Raw genomic sequence first — 20,566 nt, 5'->3', positions numbered from 1 at the left:
AAAACTTCTCAAAAGCAACAGTAATTCTTATCTCTTTTACTTTGATTAAATAAAAAATAAAGCTTGTTTTAGACACTTTTACATATAATTTTGGACAACACATTTTTCTTTTAAAATGAATAATCGCTGTATTAGAAACAATAAAAAATAAAATGTTTTTGTTCCTTATCTGTAACCGATTAACATGCAGAACCAACCCATCTTTCCAGAAAAGATGGAATCAACATTATTCCTGCATTACAGTAAAAGACAATCTTGAAAAAAAGATGAACTCCATGAACTCCATGGCTGTTCAATCCCAACTGTAGACCAGATATTTTGAGACAACTGAATCATTCTTTAAGCAATCCCATTATTGAGCTGGTGGTAGGTGTTGCCAGAATAGCACTAGACACCAGGCATCCTCGCATGTAGTGTAGACAATGCTAGCACTCCTTCAGGTGGGACAATCTGCTGTTTTCTAGCGGGGCTGGCTGAGGAGTCCTGCTTTGGCAGCCAACGCTTCATTCTGCTGAATATGATACTCCTGAAATCTCATAGATATCCTCTGGGTCATTTTTAAATACTTCTGTAAACAGTGTTCTGAACAAGTTATCTGTATAAGAAAAAAACAGGAGGAACTTACTTGTCATTCAGTTTTTTTAATATGCAAAGTATTTTAAAATGCATACATGCACTATTTTTCATAAACACTCATTCCAGTGCATCTGATACTACATTTAAACATCTACAGAAACTACATTAAAAACTTCATAAAATGTTAGGTATAAGCAGAACTTGCTCAACACTTCCCTTTTGAGCTTGCTATAATGATAATTTAACACTATCAGTGTTTTCAAAACAAATTATGTAAATTGAGCCATTAGAATCGCTTTTATTTTAAGACACTAAGATACTGGTGTCTAATGCTGCTTTTTAACATACTTCCTTCATTTCTAGTGATAGATGATCAGATGTATAGGATAAAGAATTTGGAACGTTTAGCTTTTATTTAACAATAGAAATTGCATATATCATATTTTTCTTTAAAATCTATTCCAATATCAAACTAAATGGGAGATTTGGACAGGTCACGGTGTCTATCTCTGTTACTACCAGATTGGATTATGATTTTTTTTTTTTACATTGAGGAAAATCAATTCTGATACTTAAAGTAATTGTTCTCTTGGATTCTAGGTAGAGAGTGTCCTGCTGCTATATATAATGCAGCTGCTAGCTTGTATGATTGTAACAAAAGAACCTGAAAATTCCTGGGGGAATAATCTGTATCATTGGTTGTTAACAAGGAATTCAAATTATTTTTACAGAAGTAGAATTCAAATTAAGAGGCAAAAAAAAATACACTATTACTGCAAGATTTTTAACTTTGCTAATCCCTATTAGATAGAGCTATGTTCAATACACTTTTAGTAATTTCGAAAGGGAGGATACAAGAAAATACAGAGGACAGAAAAAAGATCAATCTTACAAAAAGAGCATTCTCCTTGTACAATCTACTGACAACTAAATAGAATAACTATATTCATTGGCACACCATCTGTCCTGAGTTTGACCCAACTTTTTAATTAACATCTAGAAGAGGCTGCTTTGACAAACAAACTGTTCTTGAACAGTTCTTGAACTTGTGAGACAACAAACTTCCCATTCTAACTCTATTAGATAGAGGTAGTCCTCGCTTAACCACCACAATTAGGACCAGAATCTTGAGCAATGAATAAAGCACTTGTTAAATGAGACATCCTGTGACTGTGTTCCCAGCACTCTTGGTTGTGTTCATTAAAAGAAAGCCAGTTGGTCCAGTGGTTAAGGTACCAGGCTAGAAAAGCAGGTGACCGTGAGTTCTAGTTCTCCTTTAGCCACGAAAGCCAGTTGGGTGATCTTGGGCCAGACACTTTCTTTCAGCCCCACTTACCTCACAGGGGTGTTGTTGTTGGGATAATAGGAGGAAGGTGTATTGGATATGTTCACCACCTTGAATTTGTAAGAACAGTAAAGGTGGGATACAAATATATAAATAAAAAGTGCTTGCACAAGAAGTCCCAGGCAAGGAGTGCATAGTGCCCTGGGGTGGGGGAGTTTCCACTCAGGAGCTGAAATTCTCCCTGGCAAAATCCAAGCAGGATGTCACCCTGAGTGAGAGAGAGACTTATGTACACCCTATACTGGGCCTCCCCCGGGGGCACTCTGTGCTCCTTTGCTGACTGTGCTTTCTCTCTGCTTAGGAGCTGAAAATCCTCCCTGCCAAAATCCAAGTAGAGATATTAGTGAAGAGACACTAGTGTTCTACCTACATTGGACCTCGTCCTCCTGCCTGAGCTAATCCAAATTATTCTCAGATTATTGCACTGCCTCTACACCCTCTACTTGGATTTTGGATCCCTCTTATCTCTAGAAGGTGTCTGAAAGAACTATCTACTGAAGGATATCAGGTCTTAGCTCTTTCTCCATGGAAGAAAACTTCTGTGGGGTGCAGAAATGAACTTTAAATCATCAGGATTTAAGTTCCATTTCTGCACCCTGCAAGAGAATATCAGCTCTCTTTTATACGTGGAAGGCAACAGGAATGGAGCTCCGAGGCTGTGAAAATCACAGCAAGGGAGTTCAGCTCCCCTTGGAAGGCAGTTCTTCCAGTCAGCTCCCAGAGATGAGAGGGAGTCTGCTTGGCAGACATCAGCAGCTTGCAACATTCCCTGCCAACATTCCAGATTCCTCACTGACTTTCTGGGAAAGCCAGCAGAGAAGATTGCAAATAGTGATTATGTGATTGTAGGACACTTAGAAATTGGCCATCAGAACAGGTTATCAAGCATCCAGACTGCAATCATGCGATCATGTTTTATGATACTGGTAAGCCAGAAGTGCTTTAAACAGACCATAGAGCTCCCTGAAGTAATTGTAACTTTAGTCATTAAATGAGTGGTCCTAAGTAAAGGACTATGTGTAATTACTTCCCACATTTGTCTTTGTTTGATACCCAGTACCTGCTAGACTCCTAACATGCTGATGCCTAAACTAAGCAACTGAAGCAAGGCTGAAGGGGAAAGAGTTATTGATATAATTTACAATTCATATGTCATCAAATATAAGATTTGCCCAATGAAAGCAAGCCCTTTGTGACTCAATTTGATGGAATTTCTTCCCTGCTACTTTGACTCACTCTAGGAGATGAGAGAGAAATCTCTGTAACATAATGGATTTTCGTTAATAAACAGTTACTATTAACTGTAATTATCTAACATGTTCTGTGTATACCCTTTCTGGTATATGACCTGCAAATTTTAAATTAGCTGGCAAAACCATCATTTCCCAGAAATATCTTATCTTCCATGAATCGGAAAATTGGAATTGGATTGATAATTGGATTCTGGCTTAGCGTAAATCATCAATTTGATCCATTTGCTGCTCTAATTAAAGTCTGATTATTGTTGATGTTTTAGCACTAATTCATTTATCTTTCCCTCATCATACTGCAACTTTGTAGCTGACATTAATTTCTTACCAGTTACAATTCAAAAAATTTAAAATAAGTCACATACTTCTTCTGGCTTCACTTCTCGGCTAGTGAAATCTTTCACACAATCTAGGAAGCAGGTTTCTGTTAGTTTGTTGTATGTTCCAAGAAATTCCTTAAACTGTGAATAAATAAATAGATATTCAGACTTGGATGTGCCCATTCTTCATAGAAAATAAATATGAAGGACAGATTGAGAAGAAATAACATCCATAAAAGTAAGGGCACTTGGATAGTATCAAGTATGTACTTGTTTTGAACTGATAAATGCATTTGATACAAATATTAACCTTTCTAAGGAAGACTATTCAAGTGTCAAATTATGTAGTAATACAAACATTCAAAAGCACCCAAACATTTAAAAATGATAACCATATTTACCTGCTTGATCTGATCTGATTCTGATATTTGTCCAGCCATGTTTTAATTCTGAGGCAACTGCCACCTATGCAGAAAGCAAGATATCTAAGTCAATGTTTATTCCAAAACATTTTTCAATTCAATACTTTGCTGTTTACCTATTTATTGTTTTTAAAAAGGAAGAGCACGGAAAGAATACAAAGGCCCATTGGTCATGTTAATGCTGCTCTGTGAAACAAAATTCACAACGAAAGATTTGGTGAATTCTTCAGTCTGTAATTTATACATCACTTTTTAACCAACAGTGTTTAAGGTACATTTTCTTACAATAATAGAATCTATTCGGTAGAACCAATTATCCAGACATGTGATGGTCCTTTACCATTTATATTCCAGCAGAAGCTAACCAGCCATTTCTTAGAGGTATTTCAATTTGGATTTCTACATAATGCATAAATTCACTCTCCAGTATTTTAATCACACAAGATTCAAGTTATACAAACTGAAGGGACTTCATAACACATGACAAAATGCTCTTATGGATTTTGCCTTCAAAAGAAAATACACATTGCAACCAAGAGATAACCCTTTAAATCTCTATTTGTTTACTTAATAGGTTTCCTGATAAGAACTTTTAAGTATTGAACCTAACATGATTTTCTCTGTTCTTCCAATACATTATTTTTTCATTAGAACAATATATTCAGTCAATCCATATATTATCAAAAACAGTCATATAAGCTTTTGATCATTTCTTCTAGCTCTTTCAGAGGCCCAACATAAGGTTAGGATGGTAATGGCATTTAAATGGACTGTTTCAGTTGTTCTGAATCTTAGCAAATACTAAACCTTACTTGTCTTCATCAGAACAGGTTATCAAGCAATAAGGATATCTTTCCTCTGGGAGACACTTCTGCCAATTTTTTGAGAGGCAACAATTCCCTATATTAGTCTGGGAATGACATGTACTTTATTATCCCTAGCACCAAAAGGAGTTAGAAAAAAGGATCCTATATGATTCCTCCTGAGCTTGGACTGATATTATGGATGCAGCTCTGAAGACGGAAAGGCTAAGGAAACATCTCTTCTCCATTTTTCATAAACATAATAGGATATAAATGTACAAGGCTATGCATGTCAAATTAGGTGCACATTTTGTGTACTATTTTGTCATGTTTAAGCAAGTGTAAAGGGGAATTAAATAAATACAAGGAGTAAGGTTGTGAAAATCACAACATACAATGACTGTTACATCCAATATCAGAGCCAAAACATTATCAAAAAATATGAGATGCCATGAAATGTTTGTCTTTTCCTAGGCCAAACATCTGCCTGCTGTAGAAAGATGATTTCTGATCAGACAGACATTTGGATGAATCCAACAGGATTTTGTAAAACTAGGGCTGACAGCCTCTTTTTTTACTGCTATACTTAAATTATACTTTTAATATTCAAGTGCTGATAGCCTTTATAATACTAATTCTCTAATCACATTCCAGTCTCTTGAGTCTAGAGTTTTGAATGAGCCCTAGATTTCATTGGTGCCCAGGAAGCAGCTTGATGGATTATCAAGGTCATGATGAAAGCTTGTACATCTTCTCTTTCCCCAGAAGCGCTGCAGCGCTAGAACATATGGAGAAAACTCAGAAACCCAACCTCAAATCTCTCTTTTATCACTGCAGTCCAACGTCCAGAAATGGAAGCAAACGAAGCTTGCCCTCTGTTATTTTGTTCATTCAAAAAAAAAAGCTTTACTATCCCACTGACTTTCTCCAGGGAGACTTGGTAAAGGGAGACAACTGCAATATTTAACAGATGCAACCCTACGGAATGCATTACAAATTCTTACTTTTATTCTTCGTTTCCTTCCTTACTTTTGCTTACGACAAAACCAACTCCCCACAACACGAGTGCTTCCCTTTCGTTCGCCTCCACTTACATACCTCGTGGCGGTGGACACGAATCAGCGACGGCGGAGTTGTCAGGCAGGTTTACCTACCGTAGCAACCACCAAATGTGCGCGACACTGTAAAATGTCCCCTTCCTCTCATCTAGGCGTTCCTATTGCTTACAAAGGCTGTTTTGCTCTCACTTTTACTTGGTAAAGGCGGCAAATCAGGAAGCGATATATAGAACGGAATAGCTCTATAAATAGGGCATGTGAGTGGAGGAACCACTCGTGTAGAACATTGTTTCTACCCGGAAAATTACCATAACTGAACTGGGTAAGCGAGGGGAAAATAAAGGTGTCGCGAATGGGAAGAGAAGAAAGGCGGATTTTGCGAGGCATGCGCAGTGTCTTCCGCTCTAGATAGCGGAAGTTCCATCTGCACATGCGCATTCTTTACTCAGGCAGTTTCCTCCTCCCCCCTTAGGAGGAAGAGGTTGGGCTTCATTCGTCAGTTTGGAAGCGGCGGGAGCTCCCGCTGTAAGTGGTTGTTGTGACTATGACAACCAGCGTTTCTAATGGCTGATTGCCGGACGATCATACAAAAACTGATGTACGAGAAGAAAAGTGTAGGGAAGTCGGGTCCCCATTGGGGATGAAAGGTGAGGGGAGATTGAAAGCTATGGCGAGGTAAAGCTCGGAAGATCTTTTTCCCTCTCCCCCGTAGCTTATGGGTTAGTTATGGTTCCCTTATCTTCTGAACAAAAGCAACACACACCATCTTATATCCAGCTTAGTCTTAATCATACTGCTTTATGTAATTTGGACAGCTGGAAATAATGGTACAGGGTTTACTAGGTTGTAATGGAAGGCAGAGTGGAAAGGCTGCAGATTCTCAGCCATCCAGGTCATGGTTGTCCCAAAGGTGCTTTTTCAGGAGGCAACTGGACTTTTCTTCGTTGTTTTTTTCTTTGAAGACATCTCACTTCTCATCCAAGAAGCTTCTTCAGCTCTGACAGGATAGTGGGGAACGGAAGGATTTATCCTCCTTGGAGACAGCTGGTCATTTGCATCCTTTTAGAGGATCATTGAAACACTTGGAGGTTTATCTGTGTCCTTAGGGTCACCTGAGTAATGCTTTTGGTTCCTGTAGTCTGCAAAAAAATTTCCCACCGGAAATCCATTCCTACTCCCACACCATTGAAAGGGTGTTCATGCCAAATTGTACAGTTAAAAGTCTATAGATTGGAAATATTTTTCTTTCTCCACTTATTTGTACCAAAACTGGCTCAGAGCTGCTGGGCATAGAATTCAAATAAAACTAGACAGTGTTCATGGTTTAAAGGCCTCTAGCCATAAGGTAATCCTGGAACTGTAGCTTACAGCCACAGAAATTATTCTTTAGTAGGAGATACAAGTGTCTTATTAGCAAAGCTTGCGATGAATGAATAGATGCTTTTCTCAGGAACAAGCATCTATGCATTTACCTCAAACTTTGACACTTATATCTGCTACTAAAGAATAATTTAATGGAGGCTAGCTATTTTTAGGGTGTTTTTTGTTATAGATTGTTTCAGTGTCTAGAATTCATAATTAGCATCTTTAGATAGCATCTTTAATGTTAAGCAAGTGAACTGCTTCCTGCAGCTTATGAGTTTGCAAGGAATTTTGGTAGGGAATGTGTAGGCAATGCTTGCTTTTTGTAAATCTTTTTGGAAAAAATGAGGATATTCAGAAATAGAAACAGTTATATTATTTCACCTGTGTATGAATATTGAAACCATGTTAACTTTATTTTTTTATTTTAGGATGTAGGAACGCAGGGGCGGAGGGCATCATAAAACCAGGTTTTCTCTGTAGACAAGTTGGCTGTAGAATGTTCTTTAGGGTGGCAGCTCCAGATTTCTCTAATCAGAGTATATTTAAGCAGAACTCTGTAATAGTGGTATGCTGCATATGTCTTTCTGCTACAGTTCATGGTGGTGGTTATCTTTTGATAGAACAGCAGAGTTCATTTCAGTTGAACCTGTCCCACTTCTTCCTTTTTCCTCTCTTGTTATATTTAAAACACTGCGTCATCTATTTAGTATTGTGATTATTTAACAGAAACCCGGCCCAATGGATATGATGTGAGCTATTAAAGGAAGCAGAAGACACTACTACCTCAGGCAAAGATTTTTTGGCCAGCCTCACTGCCAGTAATTTTCTCATTTATTCCATCAGCGTTCGCATGAAAAATAAATCCCTTGGTGTTCGGGCAGCACCTGCTAGCAGCAAATCTGATGTCTGTGCTAGAAAAAAATTGACTATTTCAGTGAAGAAACTTCGAGAAGTGACTCCACTCAGTCGTCCAGAATGTTCAGCATCGGTTAATGATGATGCAGCTTATATACCATCAGTACTGCTGGCAAACAAAACCGTACATCATAAATCAAGAGCAGTATCTTTTGGATGCACTGCAGGGGGTATATTTAATACTGTTCTTAATTTTCTGAAACTTAACAGTCTGCATCTTATTTGTATGAAAATTTCAAATAGCAAATTATACTATAGATATCTGCAGAATTTTAATTGAGGTTATAGCTAGTAGGAATTTAACACTTCAAGTAAAGTCAAGCTTGCATAATAATATTTAATGACACATTAATGGAACACTTACTTGTTTATTAGACTTATAAAACATTTCACTCCAACGTGTTTCCTGGTTCCTAATTGCATGACTGTTTTCTGTTAAATTGCTAGCATATGTGGGACATTCTGTAACTTTTGTGTTGTATATCGATATCAGCACATTAATAGTCTGTGCTGACAATATGCTCCGTATATCCAATTCCTTCCTTTTCCTTTGTTTAAGTGCTATTCTGCAGTTATCTTGATTTGTTGTGCACTTTTTGAATAGCAGAAATAAAAGTTATGCTAGGATGATACTAGAAAATGTTCCATATGTAAATTAATTCTCATACAGATAATGTACTAACCATACTTTTTTCTAGGCCTTGTGAGCAAGCATGCTGGCACAGACCCAGAAGAGTTAGCATTACCTGAAAAAGATGCACAGTCTTTATGCTTTTCCTCAGAGGTAGGCTTAGTAGTGTTCTGAACATTTCATATATTCATTGATACTTTCCCTATTTGCCTCTCAGAAATCATAACATTTCTTGTATTATTATTTTTTATTTATTTATTTGGCAAACATGTACAAGATAACAAGTATAGCTATGAACATAAACATGAACAAAGGAAGTAAATACAGATAAATGGGGACAGTAAGACAGGGACAGTAGGCACGCTGGTGTGCTTATGCATACCCCCCCTTTAAGGACCTCTTAAGAAGGGTGAATACCATGAGGTCCACGGTAGACAGTTTGAGATTGACTCAGGCCATTTGTTTTCTCCATTTCAACTGTCACAGAAAATCACTGCGCTTTAAAGCTGTCTCCAGCCTCTTTCCTCATCACTCTCCATTTACAATCATATTACCATAAGAAACGAATTGTTTATTTTTTGCTTTCCTTGTTCTCTTCCTCCTTTTCTTGGTTGCCTTTGAAGTTTAGATACATGCAATAAACCAAAGAATTTTACTATTTACTTGCATATATAAAATCTGCAATCTGTTTCAGCTCTGGAGATGTTATAAGTCTTAATAGCTCACTAAACATTTTTGTATGTTTATGTCTAGCTGATCCAAATCCCAAGAAATATTTATATTTGTGGTTGTATATTCACTTGTGCTTTATTAAAGGAAAGGAATACCTTACCAATTTGAAATACGTTTCATCAGTTTCACAATGTTATTTTGTAGCTGTTGTTCTCAATTTGAAATGGCATAAAATAGCCAAAGTAATTTATTTCTTTTTTAAGGAAGACTAGACATTTTTTAATTGTACACTGCCCAGACTTGCTCTGTGAGTGAAATGGGCAATCTATAAATTTGATAAATAAATATATGATTAGCCAAAAATCTATTTTTCTTTATTTCCTATTCCTATTGCAACTTTACTATTTTATTTTGCAATTTTTCTGTCAAAGGAAATACGGTGTTTAAAGCAACGTTTCCAAGGTGGCAATAGCCTGACAATATTCAGACTTTGCACATAACTGATTTAAATGTGCCCATTTATTTATTTTCCATATTTATATGTTGCTGTAATCAAAGGAATCTTGGTGGCTATATGTTTTAGTGAATCTGTTAATTTTGAATACACACACACACACACACACATTTTAAGGTGCCAGATTGTTTTCTGCTTTATGTCTTATATAAATATATATCTACTTTTTTTTAGAAATTAAATATGTAGTGATGTAATTCTGAAGCTTATTTCAAATTTCTTTCTCCTTTTCTGAGATAGACATATCCAAATAAACCTGCAGTGCAGATTACTTCAGAAAGGAAAGGAGATGCAGTTAAGCAGAAAGGTAATATTTTGCCTGCAATTTCATGTTACTGCATATATTTACAACTTTAGGTCATGGTTTTTGGAAAGAGATTTGTTTGCCATATTTCAATTAAATTGAACCTGAATTAAAAAAGAGAACCTGTTTTTTTTTAAATAATTAAATCAACCTATTGAAATATTTGCTGATTGTGATAAGAATCAATTTGATATAATACTGGAAAAAAGGAACTTTGCCAATGGGATAAGATTGATGACTAGATCTCGAGAGTATACAGCAATGGTTATTTATGTTTACAACAAAAATCTAACCAAATTCATTTAGGATTAGCATCTTACACAAAATATTATGCAATAAGGCAAGCTAAGAAATTTGGAGTATGGCTTTTGAAGAAAAGAGCCAAATAGATTCAAAAATCCATCTGGGAAATGTTGTAAAATATAAATATAAAACTTTAAAGTATAAATACGTAATTCCTCCACTAAAAGAGGGAGGGTGCATTATCGAATGCTGCTATTTTTTATATATATATATATATTTATATTTTTTTGATATCCTACTTCATATAGTAGTTAGGCAATAACAACACTAATCAAACACAAAACATTTTTTGCAATCTCCTTGAAAGCAGGATTGAAGTTATGCCTTAATACAAATCCCAGATTCAAAGAATAGAATGTTTCCATATGAGATAGGGTTGCTGAAAGCTATGTATGATACTGTAATTGAATTTCTCCTTGCAAACTGTGAAGTAGCCTTTCCTTCTTTTCTTTTTGCTAAGAAGGGACATTTTAGCTCCTGATTAAAATAGTTCATTCTCTTTGCTCTACAGCATCAGATATCTTCATCTCCCAGTATGACACTGGACAGAAGGAAGCTGTAAGAGCTGCGTTCAAACAGCGGTAAGGACAATCGCATGAAATGATGCGCTATAATTTTTAATCAATCAGATATGTTGAATATAAAGTATGAGGGTAAAGGATGTTTGTCTCAGAATTTTTTAGTTATTTATTTTTCACATTTCTGAATTGCCCATCTCCTCAAAGAGTGACTGGGCAGTATACAGTAAAATATCAGAATATAAAAATAGTATATAAAACTAAAGTTAATTTTGATACTTTTTGAATTTGTACAAATGTTGAGTAACTTGGCATACGTTTTTAGTCTTATTGAAAGGTAATTATATAGAGAGGAAGCTTGATACATGTTATATCATTGAGCTTTGCATTCCAGTTAAAAGGATTAGCTAGATGGTGATAGGAAGGACTTCTCTCTACCTGAAATTTTAAACAGAGGGAGCCAAATGGAGAAGAGAACCCCAGAAAGTCTACTTTTATGATTGAAAGGAAATTCGTTTCCTAAAAATATGTTTTGGAAAAGAAAAAATAATGTCTCAAAAATACTACATATCTTTACATGTCTGTTTTGTACATACAGAATCCAGAATGTTCCTGTTTTTAAAGAAGTGAAGGTAAACCTTCTAAATAATGTATGTCCAGAAAAGGACAGTTCGAAGTCAACTCAAAGTGAAATGGATTCAGCAACAACCATTGCAGCTGCAACAGCAGCAGCTATTGCTTCTACAGCCCCACTTTTGAAAGTGAGTGATAAATTTCATCATTGTTGAGTCGCTAAATAAAACATCATAAAGTCCTGTGAGTGGGATGTATCAAGCAGATTAAGCATGTGTTTAAAATATGCACGCTGAGTTGTCATGCTTTTGTCTTTTCTTTTTCAAATTGTGTAATGGGCTTGTGGGAATATTAAGCACTTTGTTGCTATGTTCTAGCAAGAATCAGATGAAGAAGGTCTATTATAGGGAATGGTTTAATGTTTATGGATGTAAAGTTGCTTATCCAACTATCCACTTTGATCCTTTCAGAAGTAGTATACACCTTAAAATCTTACTAGTTCATAAATAGCATTTTAAAGATTATAAACACAAGTTTCTTTGTTACATTTTCTTTACTCCTGCTGAAAGATTTACCTTTTAATCATTCTGCATCCCCCAAAGCTGGTAATTAGTCTGACTTTAAGATGAAAAGGCCCATAAGCTCTGTGTTTTCTCATTCAGGTCCAGAGTGATTTGGAAGCAAAAGTGAATTCTGTTTCTGAAATGCTAAATAAGTTGCAAGAGACAGATAAACAGCTGCAGCGTGTGGCTGAGCAGCAAGCCAGTCTGAAGACTCAACAGCTTGATGGGTCTTCCAGCAATCAGATGGTTGGCAAACTTGAAAAACAGATGAATATCTTCATGGAACAACGAATTCAACATCTGGAAAATGTGCAGCAACAACAAATGAATATCCAGGTAGAACAATAAAGAACAGAACTCTGCTATTTTATTTTATAATTATCTTCTCTTTATCACTGGGGGATAAATGTTGGCCAGCAGAATCATGGATGTTGGAAATGGTTCATTGTGATTTATCATCCTTTCTTCATTGAAATTGTATTGATACCATTATATCCTATATAACTATTAAAAAAATAGGATTCTCGGCTTAATCGTGAAATGTTAATTTTTTTGTGCAGAAAAGAGCAGTTCGTTTCCAAGTTCAAGGAAGAATTTGAATTGAGTAGCACATTTATATCATATAACACCATAGAATCAAAGCGCTGAAAGAGCCATTTAGGCCTCAAATCCAATCCCCTGCCTAGTGCAGGAATCCAAATGAAGGCACCTTAAGGAGGCTGCAGTCTTGCTTCCGCTTGAACACCTGTAGAACTGGACATAGTGCTACAGGTAGGGTCTGACCAAAGGGGAACAGAGTAGAATAATCATTTCCTGTTATTTGGAAATTATATGTGTGTTGATGCAATCTAAAATGGTATTTGCCTTCTTTGTAACCACATCCCACTTCTGGCTTTTTGCGTTACTTAGTTAACAATCAACTGCTCTGTGCCAAGAACTTTTTTTTTGTAGTTACTCCTATCAATGTCCCATCTTATACCTTTGCATTTCATTTCCTGAGGGAAGAATTTTGCATCTGTTTGTTAAATTTCATTCTGTTATTCACCCCATTCCTATCAAGTTCATTTTGAATGCCATTAGTGTTTTTAGAGTATTAGCCCTCCTATTGAATTTTGTATAACCTGCAGATTTGATAAGCATCCCATCTAACCTTTCATCTAAATCATTAATGAAAATAATCAAGAGTAGAAGACACAGGACTTTAGTGATACCTCCCTCCATTGTGATGAAAAGCAATCCCAGCAATCTGTATGGATGCTGGTTTGGTAATAGAAACAGCCTTGGTAGGAAGGGGAAAAGTCAAGATCCCATTGAGACTTGTGACTGAAATTGGATGATGTAGACTGAAGCAAGCAAGAAATGTTTATAAAAGCAGTGACTTCTGCAGTAGGCCTGAGAGTCAGCATTTTAATGTATATTTTCAGATATATAGTATATGTATGGTTTGTTCTTTCTGTACATTTAATCATATTTCTATATGAGGAATTATCAACTTATGCAGAGCTAGTTTGTGCTTATCACTTTTTAAATAGATTATCAATATACTTGAGTATTTTCAAAAACTTTGTCCCCTCTTTTACCTATGGCTAAACACTTTCAATTGTTCATGAATTAATTATCTTTCTGTTGACACAGTTGTGTATTGTGCAAGTATAGTTCATGGTTGTTAAAAATATCTAAAGCATCGTAAGGCATTTCAACAATGTGTTTTTGGTTTTGGGGAGTGTTGTTTTCTATGTTCTTATGCTGGATTGATCAACTGCAAGAAATATTAATTATTATTTCCAACGTTAAAGATCGACTAAAATGAACATTGTTTTGTAAAGGCAATGATCATCCAATTCTTCTGTGAAAAAATGTAGGGTTAGAAAGGAGAGCATTCAGCTTTGTACAGCCAATTTCTGTTTATTTGTGTACAACAGCAAAAAGAGAAAAGGGTCCTTCCCTGCAATTGGAGTGAAAATGTGTGGAGATAGGTGAGATTTTCTTTAGGGATGAAAATAAAGTTGGAACACTTGAGGTATTAGGGCAGGAGTGGCTCTGTTTTATGGTCCTTTCTGCACCTACATTGTTTTCTTGGTGGACTGTTTAATTATATGCTACCCAATAGTTCAGGCTCAGATGACACACCAGTTTGTAGTCAAGATAAGGCAGTCAAAATTGAGCCATTGTTACAGAAGTCTGTACAGGTTGTCTTTGCTTAACAACCATAATTCGAACTGAAATTTCTCTTTTGAATCCTTAATTTCTTCTTCACAGTCTCAGTTAATTAGCTCTGCGCTGAATTCAGGTGGTTTTCAAACTGTTAAGGCAGCGCCTTTCAAAGAATTATCAAAAAATGCAGTGAAGGCAAGGAAGCTGCTTGATAACCAAACCACACCTCAAGAGGACTTATTTCTGTCTAGGGCAGCAAACACACAAGGTGAGACATATTTGATTTATTTATATTTAAACTTAATGTAAACTTAGAACAAAGAGCAAAGTTGTATATCAGTTGATTTTTTAAAATTAACATAAAAACAAGTTAGAATTGCTTGATAGTTCAAACAAACAAAAGAAAGCTAACTCTTTTTTCAATAGTCCATTCACTACCTTTAACTCACCTTTCAGTTTTGGAATAATCAAAACACAATTTATTAGTGGGCCATCTTTATATTTGGATAAGGTTCTTTTTGACAGAGCAATGGATTTACTTATTTGACAGTTCACTCATGGATACCAAACATTTTTTTTTTGGTTCTGTTCTCAAGATCTCATGTGTTGTTGCAATATCTGGAAATAAGCCTCTTTGAAGAGAGGAAACAGTTAAATATCTGAATCGACAAATAATCAGCATGAATTCTACCTGTCATACCTTAAACTTCCAAATTAGAATGAATTTGGCAACGGCTGAAAAACATGGAAAGACAGAAACTAGATTAATTTCCCTTCTTTACTTTTCTACTGATTACTGGAAGTTCCCAGATTTTGGAAACTTTGGATCACCTTGTTCAGGCTGAATGGTCCTTGGATCAGCATTGTGCTGTAGAGCTTTGCCCTTGCTTATCTCCAGAATTCTAATTTCACGTACCAAAAGATCTGACACATGTTTTGATTAGTATTTTTCTCAACTAATCAAAACGTGTCAGATCTTTTGACTAAGGCATAATCATTGTCATGACTAAGGCATAATTCTTATGGCTTGAAAATAAGATATTCTATTTTTGTTATTTATAATGTATATACCGGTATTCATATTCCTATATTCCAGTCTATTCACAGCAATTAGAAAAACAGCGTGTTTCTATACAGAAATCCCCTTTGAAGACACCAGCACCACGGAGATATGCTCCTATGCCTGTATCTAAAGATGCTCAAATTTCACAGAAAATGGCAAAGAAAGAACTGTCTTTTGGAGAGAAAGAAAATGTGTCTTGTGGTAAAACTCTAGGTAAGGAAAATGTAGATTCAAAACCAGTTGCAATGTTTCCTTTTATTTGGTTAATTGTTCATTTAGTATGTTAATTATAGAAGAATAATATATTATAACATTCTTTGGTTTTACTAGCCTTTGGGAGGAAAAACACTTTACATTCTAGCTTTGGGAAAAGTTTAAACCTTTTTGCTATCTATTTGCCAGCATTTTTATAAAAGACAGAACTGTGTACATGCCAAAAACGGTATTTCTCCTCTTCAAAGTTGACATCCTGATATCTTTCTCTGGATCAGTGGTAAGATAATCTTCTGAGCTGTATTTGCAATTTTGGGAATACTTTTGTGGTCATTATCAAAAAACATCACATAAGGAACTTTCCTATTTCTAAAATAATGAATAAATAGAGGGATTATATATCCACTTACAATATTCTGATACCATCCCATTTGGTTGGACTCGGGGTGGATATTACAATATGAATAAAAATAAAAAAAATGCTAAATTAGTTGCTCACTCTGCAGGTCAATTATCTGCATTCTAATTGCCTGTTCAAATAAAACACCCCCCACCCCCCAATTTTTCTATTATTAACTTTAACTGGGCAGGTAGCACATTCCCATGCTGTAGTCACCTCTCACTTGTCATCATGGAACATATCTGGGCCTCAGATACATTGTTTTAAATAAAAATGATGTTAGAAGCTAGCAGCGTATCAGCTTCTCACTTAATTTTTAAAATGATGACTGGGAATGCATCTTTACTGAATTCAGTGGATGATGGAGTTATACTTGAAACCGGCATTCTTAATCCCACTGTATTAATTCCAAGAAACAAATTTTTTTTACTTTGCTCCCAAACTGACATTTGTCATGTAACCTAATATTCCACAAGGTACTAAAAACATCACTATTAACAAAACCTCAGTTTTGAGCTTCTAAAGAGCAAGTGCTTAGCCTATAAATTAGGATTAAAAAAAAGTCTATCTTCTACAAGTAGTATCTTATAGAATTTGTTTTCTCTTTTTATTCAATCCAGAAAAAGGCATTACCAAGGTACTTACAACCTTTATGAGCTTTTCCTGGCATGTTTATCAGCATGCCAGTTCTCCCTCTATTTATCTTCATTATTATGTTTCCTTTCTCTTTATGTCAAATTTGCATGGTCCCCTGGATATAAGCACTAGAGCTCACAAATCCAGCAACCCTCTTTTTTTCTTCTACAACACTTTTACTTTGCCAAAACTCCCTTTTCCAGTTCAATTTATTCTCTTTGTAGCCCAAAATATTCAATTAACACTGCTGTGTATTGCTTGTTTGCATCTTCATTGCCGTAGGATTTCTTCAACTGTTCCTTTCGTCAACCATTATTTATGTTTCTCAGAAAACCTCCTTTTACTTCTTACATAATCCTCAAATCTAGATACCCTCATATCCTTTGTAAAATTCTCAGATGATTCTTCTGTTTATTGTGTAAATACTGCACCTCTTCTAATTGTATTCTTAACTGTTGCTTCCTTCTCTTTACTATTTCCACTCATCCCTCCACCTTGTATTAAAAGAAATCTTGTAGTGGACCTGCCACAATAGTTAGCTACAATGAAAACCCTGTAAATTACCTTTTGAACAAGCATTTTCAAGTATTTTTAGTTGTGTCTTTCATCTTTAAATTACCTTAACTTTTAATATGTCAGTGTTAGGAACCTTTTATGTGTGGTATTAAAACAGTGTTTCCGAGTGACAAGACTGTGCTATTGGAGCTCCTTTGACTGGATTTACTTACACAATGGGAATTACATGGGGATGTCTTTTGTGAGCTTTCTTCTTTGTAATTGGTTAGAAAATGAATTATGTGCACGCTATTTAAATTCCATGAATTCCAATTAATTTATACGCAGTGCATTTTATGTTTTGTTTTATATTTACACATGATGATTATTATATAAACTCTGAATTTGTAATTTAATGTGATATTTTTTCAAATTACTGTGTATTTGGCTAGAAGGTTTTTTTCAGCATTGTATTAAATCATAGCATGCTTTTTACAAAGGCAATACAGTGAAATATACTTATGTTGATTAAAATGCATGTCAAGATATAAATTCTAAAACTGAAAGCACCTGCCAAGAGAAGATTTTAAAATGGGAAATGCTAATTCTCTTGGAAAATAATAAGTACTGCTTACTGAAAATGCATAATCTATGTGTCTCCCACCTCTGAATCTTATATATATGGATTGTTTTTTTCCCCTCCACTAGGTGGAGGGAAATTTCTGGAGCAAATCCTGAAAGCACATGAAGCTCCATTAAATCCAAGCACATCCTCAGAAGTAACCAACCGGGCAGTGCCATGGCATTTAGGGAACGAGCAGTAAGTATTTCTCAAGCTTAGTGTTCCTCAATCTCAGTGGCCTTAAGATGTCAGCTCCTGGAATTCCCCAGGCAGTCTTAAGGCTTAAGTTGCTGAGGTAGAGAAACACATCTCTACTTACTTCAAGTCATTAGCTTTTAAATGTGATTGAAAAAAGTTTGATTGTGGAAAACCCTTCAAAGTTAAACATAAATGGTGTTTTACAATGATTTAAATGTTACATTTGCCTATTAGGGAAAATTCCACAACTTTTTTTAACTGGAGAAGAAATACATGTAGCTATGTATTTATGTATATCAAACAGGGCAAACTGAACTGGTATGCTGTCATCTGTATGACATTATAGTATGTAGCCTGGTAATTTTTGAAAGAGCAAAATATTTGGAAAGCTGTTAGTTGAATGTGACTGATTTAGAAAATCTCAGAAGATAAAATATTATTTGTAATCTCAGTAGGGATTAATGACTGTTTGAAAATATTTTTAGCAGATCCAGTGTTCCTCAGACAGCGTTCTCTGTATTTAAAAGTGCAAGTGAAGATCTTGATTCCATTGGGAAAACTGTGAAAAAAGCAGATGATGTGCTTCATGATCTTGGGCAATTGAAAAAAGAAATGCATAATATACTGCAGGTAAAAATGCTTTTGTGTTGTGTATTACTGAAATAATTAATAGGTAAAGAATCTTGGCATGCATAGATATTTACTGTGATTGAAAATATTGCTTCATAAACATTTTAAACTTCCTCGAAAGCATACAAACTTGCACACAAATGCTATTTAGTAAGATATGGTTACAGTCAATAAGGGTGACATGCAGTACCTTCAATAGCACTCTGAAGCCTAATGGCAATAACAACGTTATATGGGCATGTGTGCTCATTACTGCATTCCAGGGATCACTGCATTCTAGACCGGATACAGCTTCTGAGTAGTTTAAAAATGTGTTTAGAAGTTGTGCATGTTATGTTAGACTTAGTATACAAAAGGATGAAGAGCAGTTTATAAGTATCTTAAATAAACAAATATAACCCCTCAGTGAAAGAATGTTACACAGTTTTCAGAGGACTATGAATTGAATAAATAATAGTTCTCCATTGTGGTACAGAACTAGTATATCTGTGTAGAGACCTTTCTATAATGCATTTTTTATACTTTACAGGATGCAAAGGAGTGGAAATCAGACATGAACGATTTTGTGAAGGTTCGGTTTCAGTTTATTTTTTATACCATATATTCAATGGGTCTTAATTTGAAGGCACTCATGCTGCCTCATTGATATTCACTAAAATGAGCAATATGGTAATTGTACCATAGTATTATCATGTGTTTGAATTTTTATTCATGTATTCTGTTCTGTTCGCTGATGATGTAAAGCTATTCAACACCACTGACAATACTGCTACCCTTCAAAATGACCTCAACTATGTCTCAGAATGGTCAAATGGCAACTTCAAATCTCAACAAACAAATGCTCTGTCTTACATATCGGCAAAAAAAAAAATCAGAAATAAAATACAAGCTGAATAATCAAGACCTTGTTGATGATCCAAACTCAGTCAAGGACCTTGGAGTACTCATCTCTAATGATCTAAGTGCTAGAGCCCACTGTAACTACATAGCCAAAAAGGCATTAAGAATTGTTAACCTAATCCTGCGTAGCTTTTTCTCTGGTAATATCACACTACCAACTGGAGCATACAAAACATTTGCTAGACCAATACTTGAATACAGCTCATCAGTCTGGAACCTGCATTACGTATCTGATATTAATACAGTTGAGAAAGTCCAGAAATATTTCACAAGAAGAGTTCTCTATTTGTAGCAGAATACCTTATGCCACCAGACTTGAAATTTTAGACCTAGACAACCTAGAACTACGCCAGGTCTGATCTAACTATAGTATATAAAATTATCTACTGCAATGTCCTACCTGTCAATGAATACTTCAGCTTCAACCACAACAATACAAGAGCACACAATAGATACAAATTCAAGGTAAACCGCACCAAACTTGATTGCAGGAAATACTTTAGCAACAGAGTGGTCAATGTCTGGAATACTCTACCTGACTGGTTTCTTCCCCAAACCCCAAAAACTTTAACCTTAGACTGTCTACTATTGACCTCACCCCTTTCCTAAGAGGTCTGTAGGGGGCGTGCATAAGTGCACCAACGTGCCTACCGTCCCTGTCCTATTGTTTCTTTTTTATTAGTATCCATTTCATGTATTCATAACCATGCTTATACCTAATCTGTTATCTAATACTTGACAAATAAAATAAATAAATTAAATTATTAGTCACGATGGCTATATATTATTTCCTATATAAAAAGCATTAGATATTGCTCTGTTTACTTCCTATGAACACAGGAAGGGATAGTGATATTGCTCTCATACTTGCTGATCAACTTTCCACTTGGTTATTTACTTTAGGAACCAAATGGTGAGCTAAACTACCGTTAGTCTAATATCCATCCTATGAAATTAGGACAATGTGTGGTTCTGCTTCAAATTCACCCACATGCTACTTCTCTGTACCTCAAGAGAACTGATACTCTAGAAGGGTTTGCAGCTGGTTTTGTTTTAGTGTCTTCTGTAGCTAGCCTTCATTGTTTTCTTCATTAAAATATCTGTTCAGAGGCATCAGTTGTCT

At 35.5% G+C, this 20,566-nt stretch overlaps 2 protein-coding genes across 8 annotated transcripts in view; one reads left to right on the top strand and one right to left on the bottom strand.

The window, feature by feature from the left end:
- Window positions 1-21: 21 nt before the first annotated feature.
- TIMM9 (translocase of inner mitochondrial membrane 9) lies at window positions 22-6,208 on the bottom strand. Of its 4 annotated transcripts, none has more exons than XM_026670191.2 (4): window positions 5,871-6,208; window positions 3,893-3,956; window positions 3,537-3,632; window positions 22-595 (listed from the first exon to the last, which is right to left on the bottom strand). In XM_026670191.2, exons 2-4 carry the CDS (start codon window positions 3,929-3,931, stop codon window positions 461-463), a joined length of 270 nt encoding a protein of 89 aa, XP_026525976.1. In that variant the 5' UTR covers window positions 3,932-3,956; window positions 5,871-6,208; the 3' UTR covers window positions 22-460. The 4 variants fall into 4 exon arrangements, with proteins under 4 accessions (XP_026525976.1, XP_026525975.1, XP_026525977.1 ...); XM_026670190.2 differs by having other exon boundaries at window positions 5,721-6,202; XM_026670192.2 differs by having other exon boundaries at window positions 5,815-6,175.
- Window positions 6,209-6,265: 57 nt separating this feature from the next.
- The window catches only part of KIAA0586 (KIAA0586 ortholog), a 67,012-nt gene continuing 52,711 nt past the window's right edge, over window positions 6,266-20,566 (top strand). For 2 of the 4 annotated variants that reach the window (XM_087952352.1, XM_087952351.1), the window contains exons 1-12: window positions 6,291-6,449; window positions 7,983-8,224; window positions 8,753-8,838; window positions 10,112-10,178; window positions 10,990-11,059; window positions 11,595-11,757; window positions 12,232-12,468; window positions 14,392-14,554; window positions 15,383-15,562; window positions 17,802-17,913; window positions 18,399-18,543; window positions 19,073-19,114. In XM_087952352.1, coding sequence (XP_087808478.1) covers window positions 6,415-6,449; window positions 7,983-8,224; window positions 8,753-8,838; window positions 10,112-10,178; window positions 10,990-11,059; window positions 11,595-11,757; window positions 12,232-12,468; window positions 14,392-14,554; window positions 15,383-15,562; window positions 17,802-17,913; window positions 18,399-18,543; window positions 19,073-19,114 — 1,542 coding nt within the window. In that variant the 5' untranslated portion in view covers window positions 6,291-6,414. Of the gene's footprint in view, window positions 6,450-7,982; window positions 8,225-8,752; window positions 8,839-10,111; window positions 10,179-10,989; window positions 11,060-11,594; window positions 11,758-12,231; window positions 12,469-14,391; window positions 14,555-15,382; window positions 15,563-17,801; window positions 17,914-18,398; window positions 18,544-19,072; window positions 19,115-20,566 lie in introns of all 4 variants that reach the window. The other 2 variants (XM_087952354.1, XM_087952353.1) reach the window with 2 other exon arrangements.

This window comes from Notechis scutatus, chromosome 1, assembly GCF_049901735.1.
Source record: "Notechis scutatus isolate UNSWTSFEM ecotype Mainland chromosome 1, rNotScu1.2, whole genome shotgun sequence".
Classification (NCBI taxonomy): domain Eukaryota; kingdom Metazoa; phylum Chordata; class Lepidosauria; order Squamata; family Elapidae; genus Notechis; species Notechis scutatus.
This window is presented reverse-complemented; position numbering and strand designations above follow the sequence as displayed.

Coding starts and splice junctions, on each gene's coding strand:
- TIMM9 (XM_026670191.2), bottom strand. CDS start 3,931: ATGGCTGGACAAATATCAGAATCAGATCAGATCAAGCAG. Junction 3,633..3,892: donor AATCAGATCAGATCAAGCAG/GTAAATATGGTT, acceptor ATTTATTCACAG/TTTAAGGAATTTCTTGGAAC. Junction 596..3,536: donor GAGAAGTGAAGCCAGAAGAA/GTATGTGACTTA, acceptor TTTCTTATACAG/ATAACTTGTTCAGAACACTG.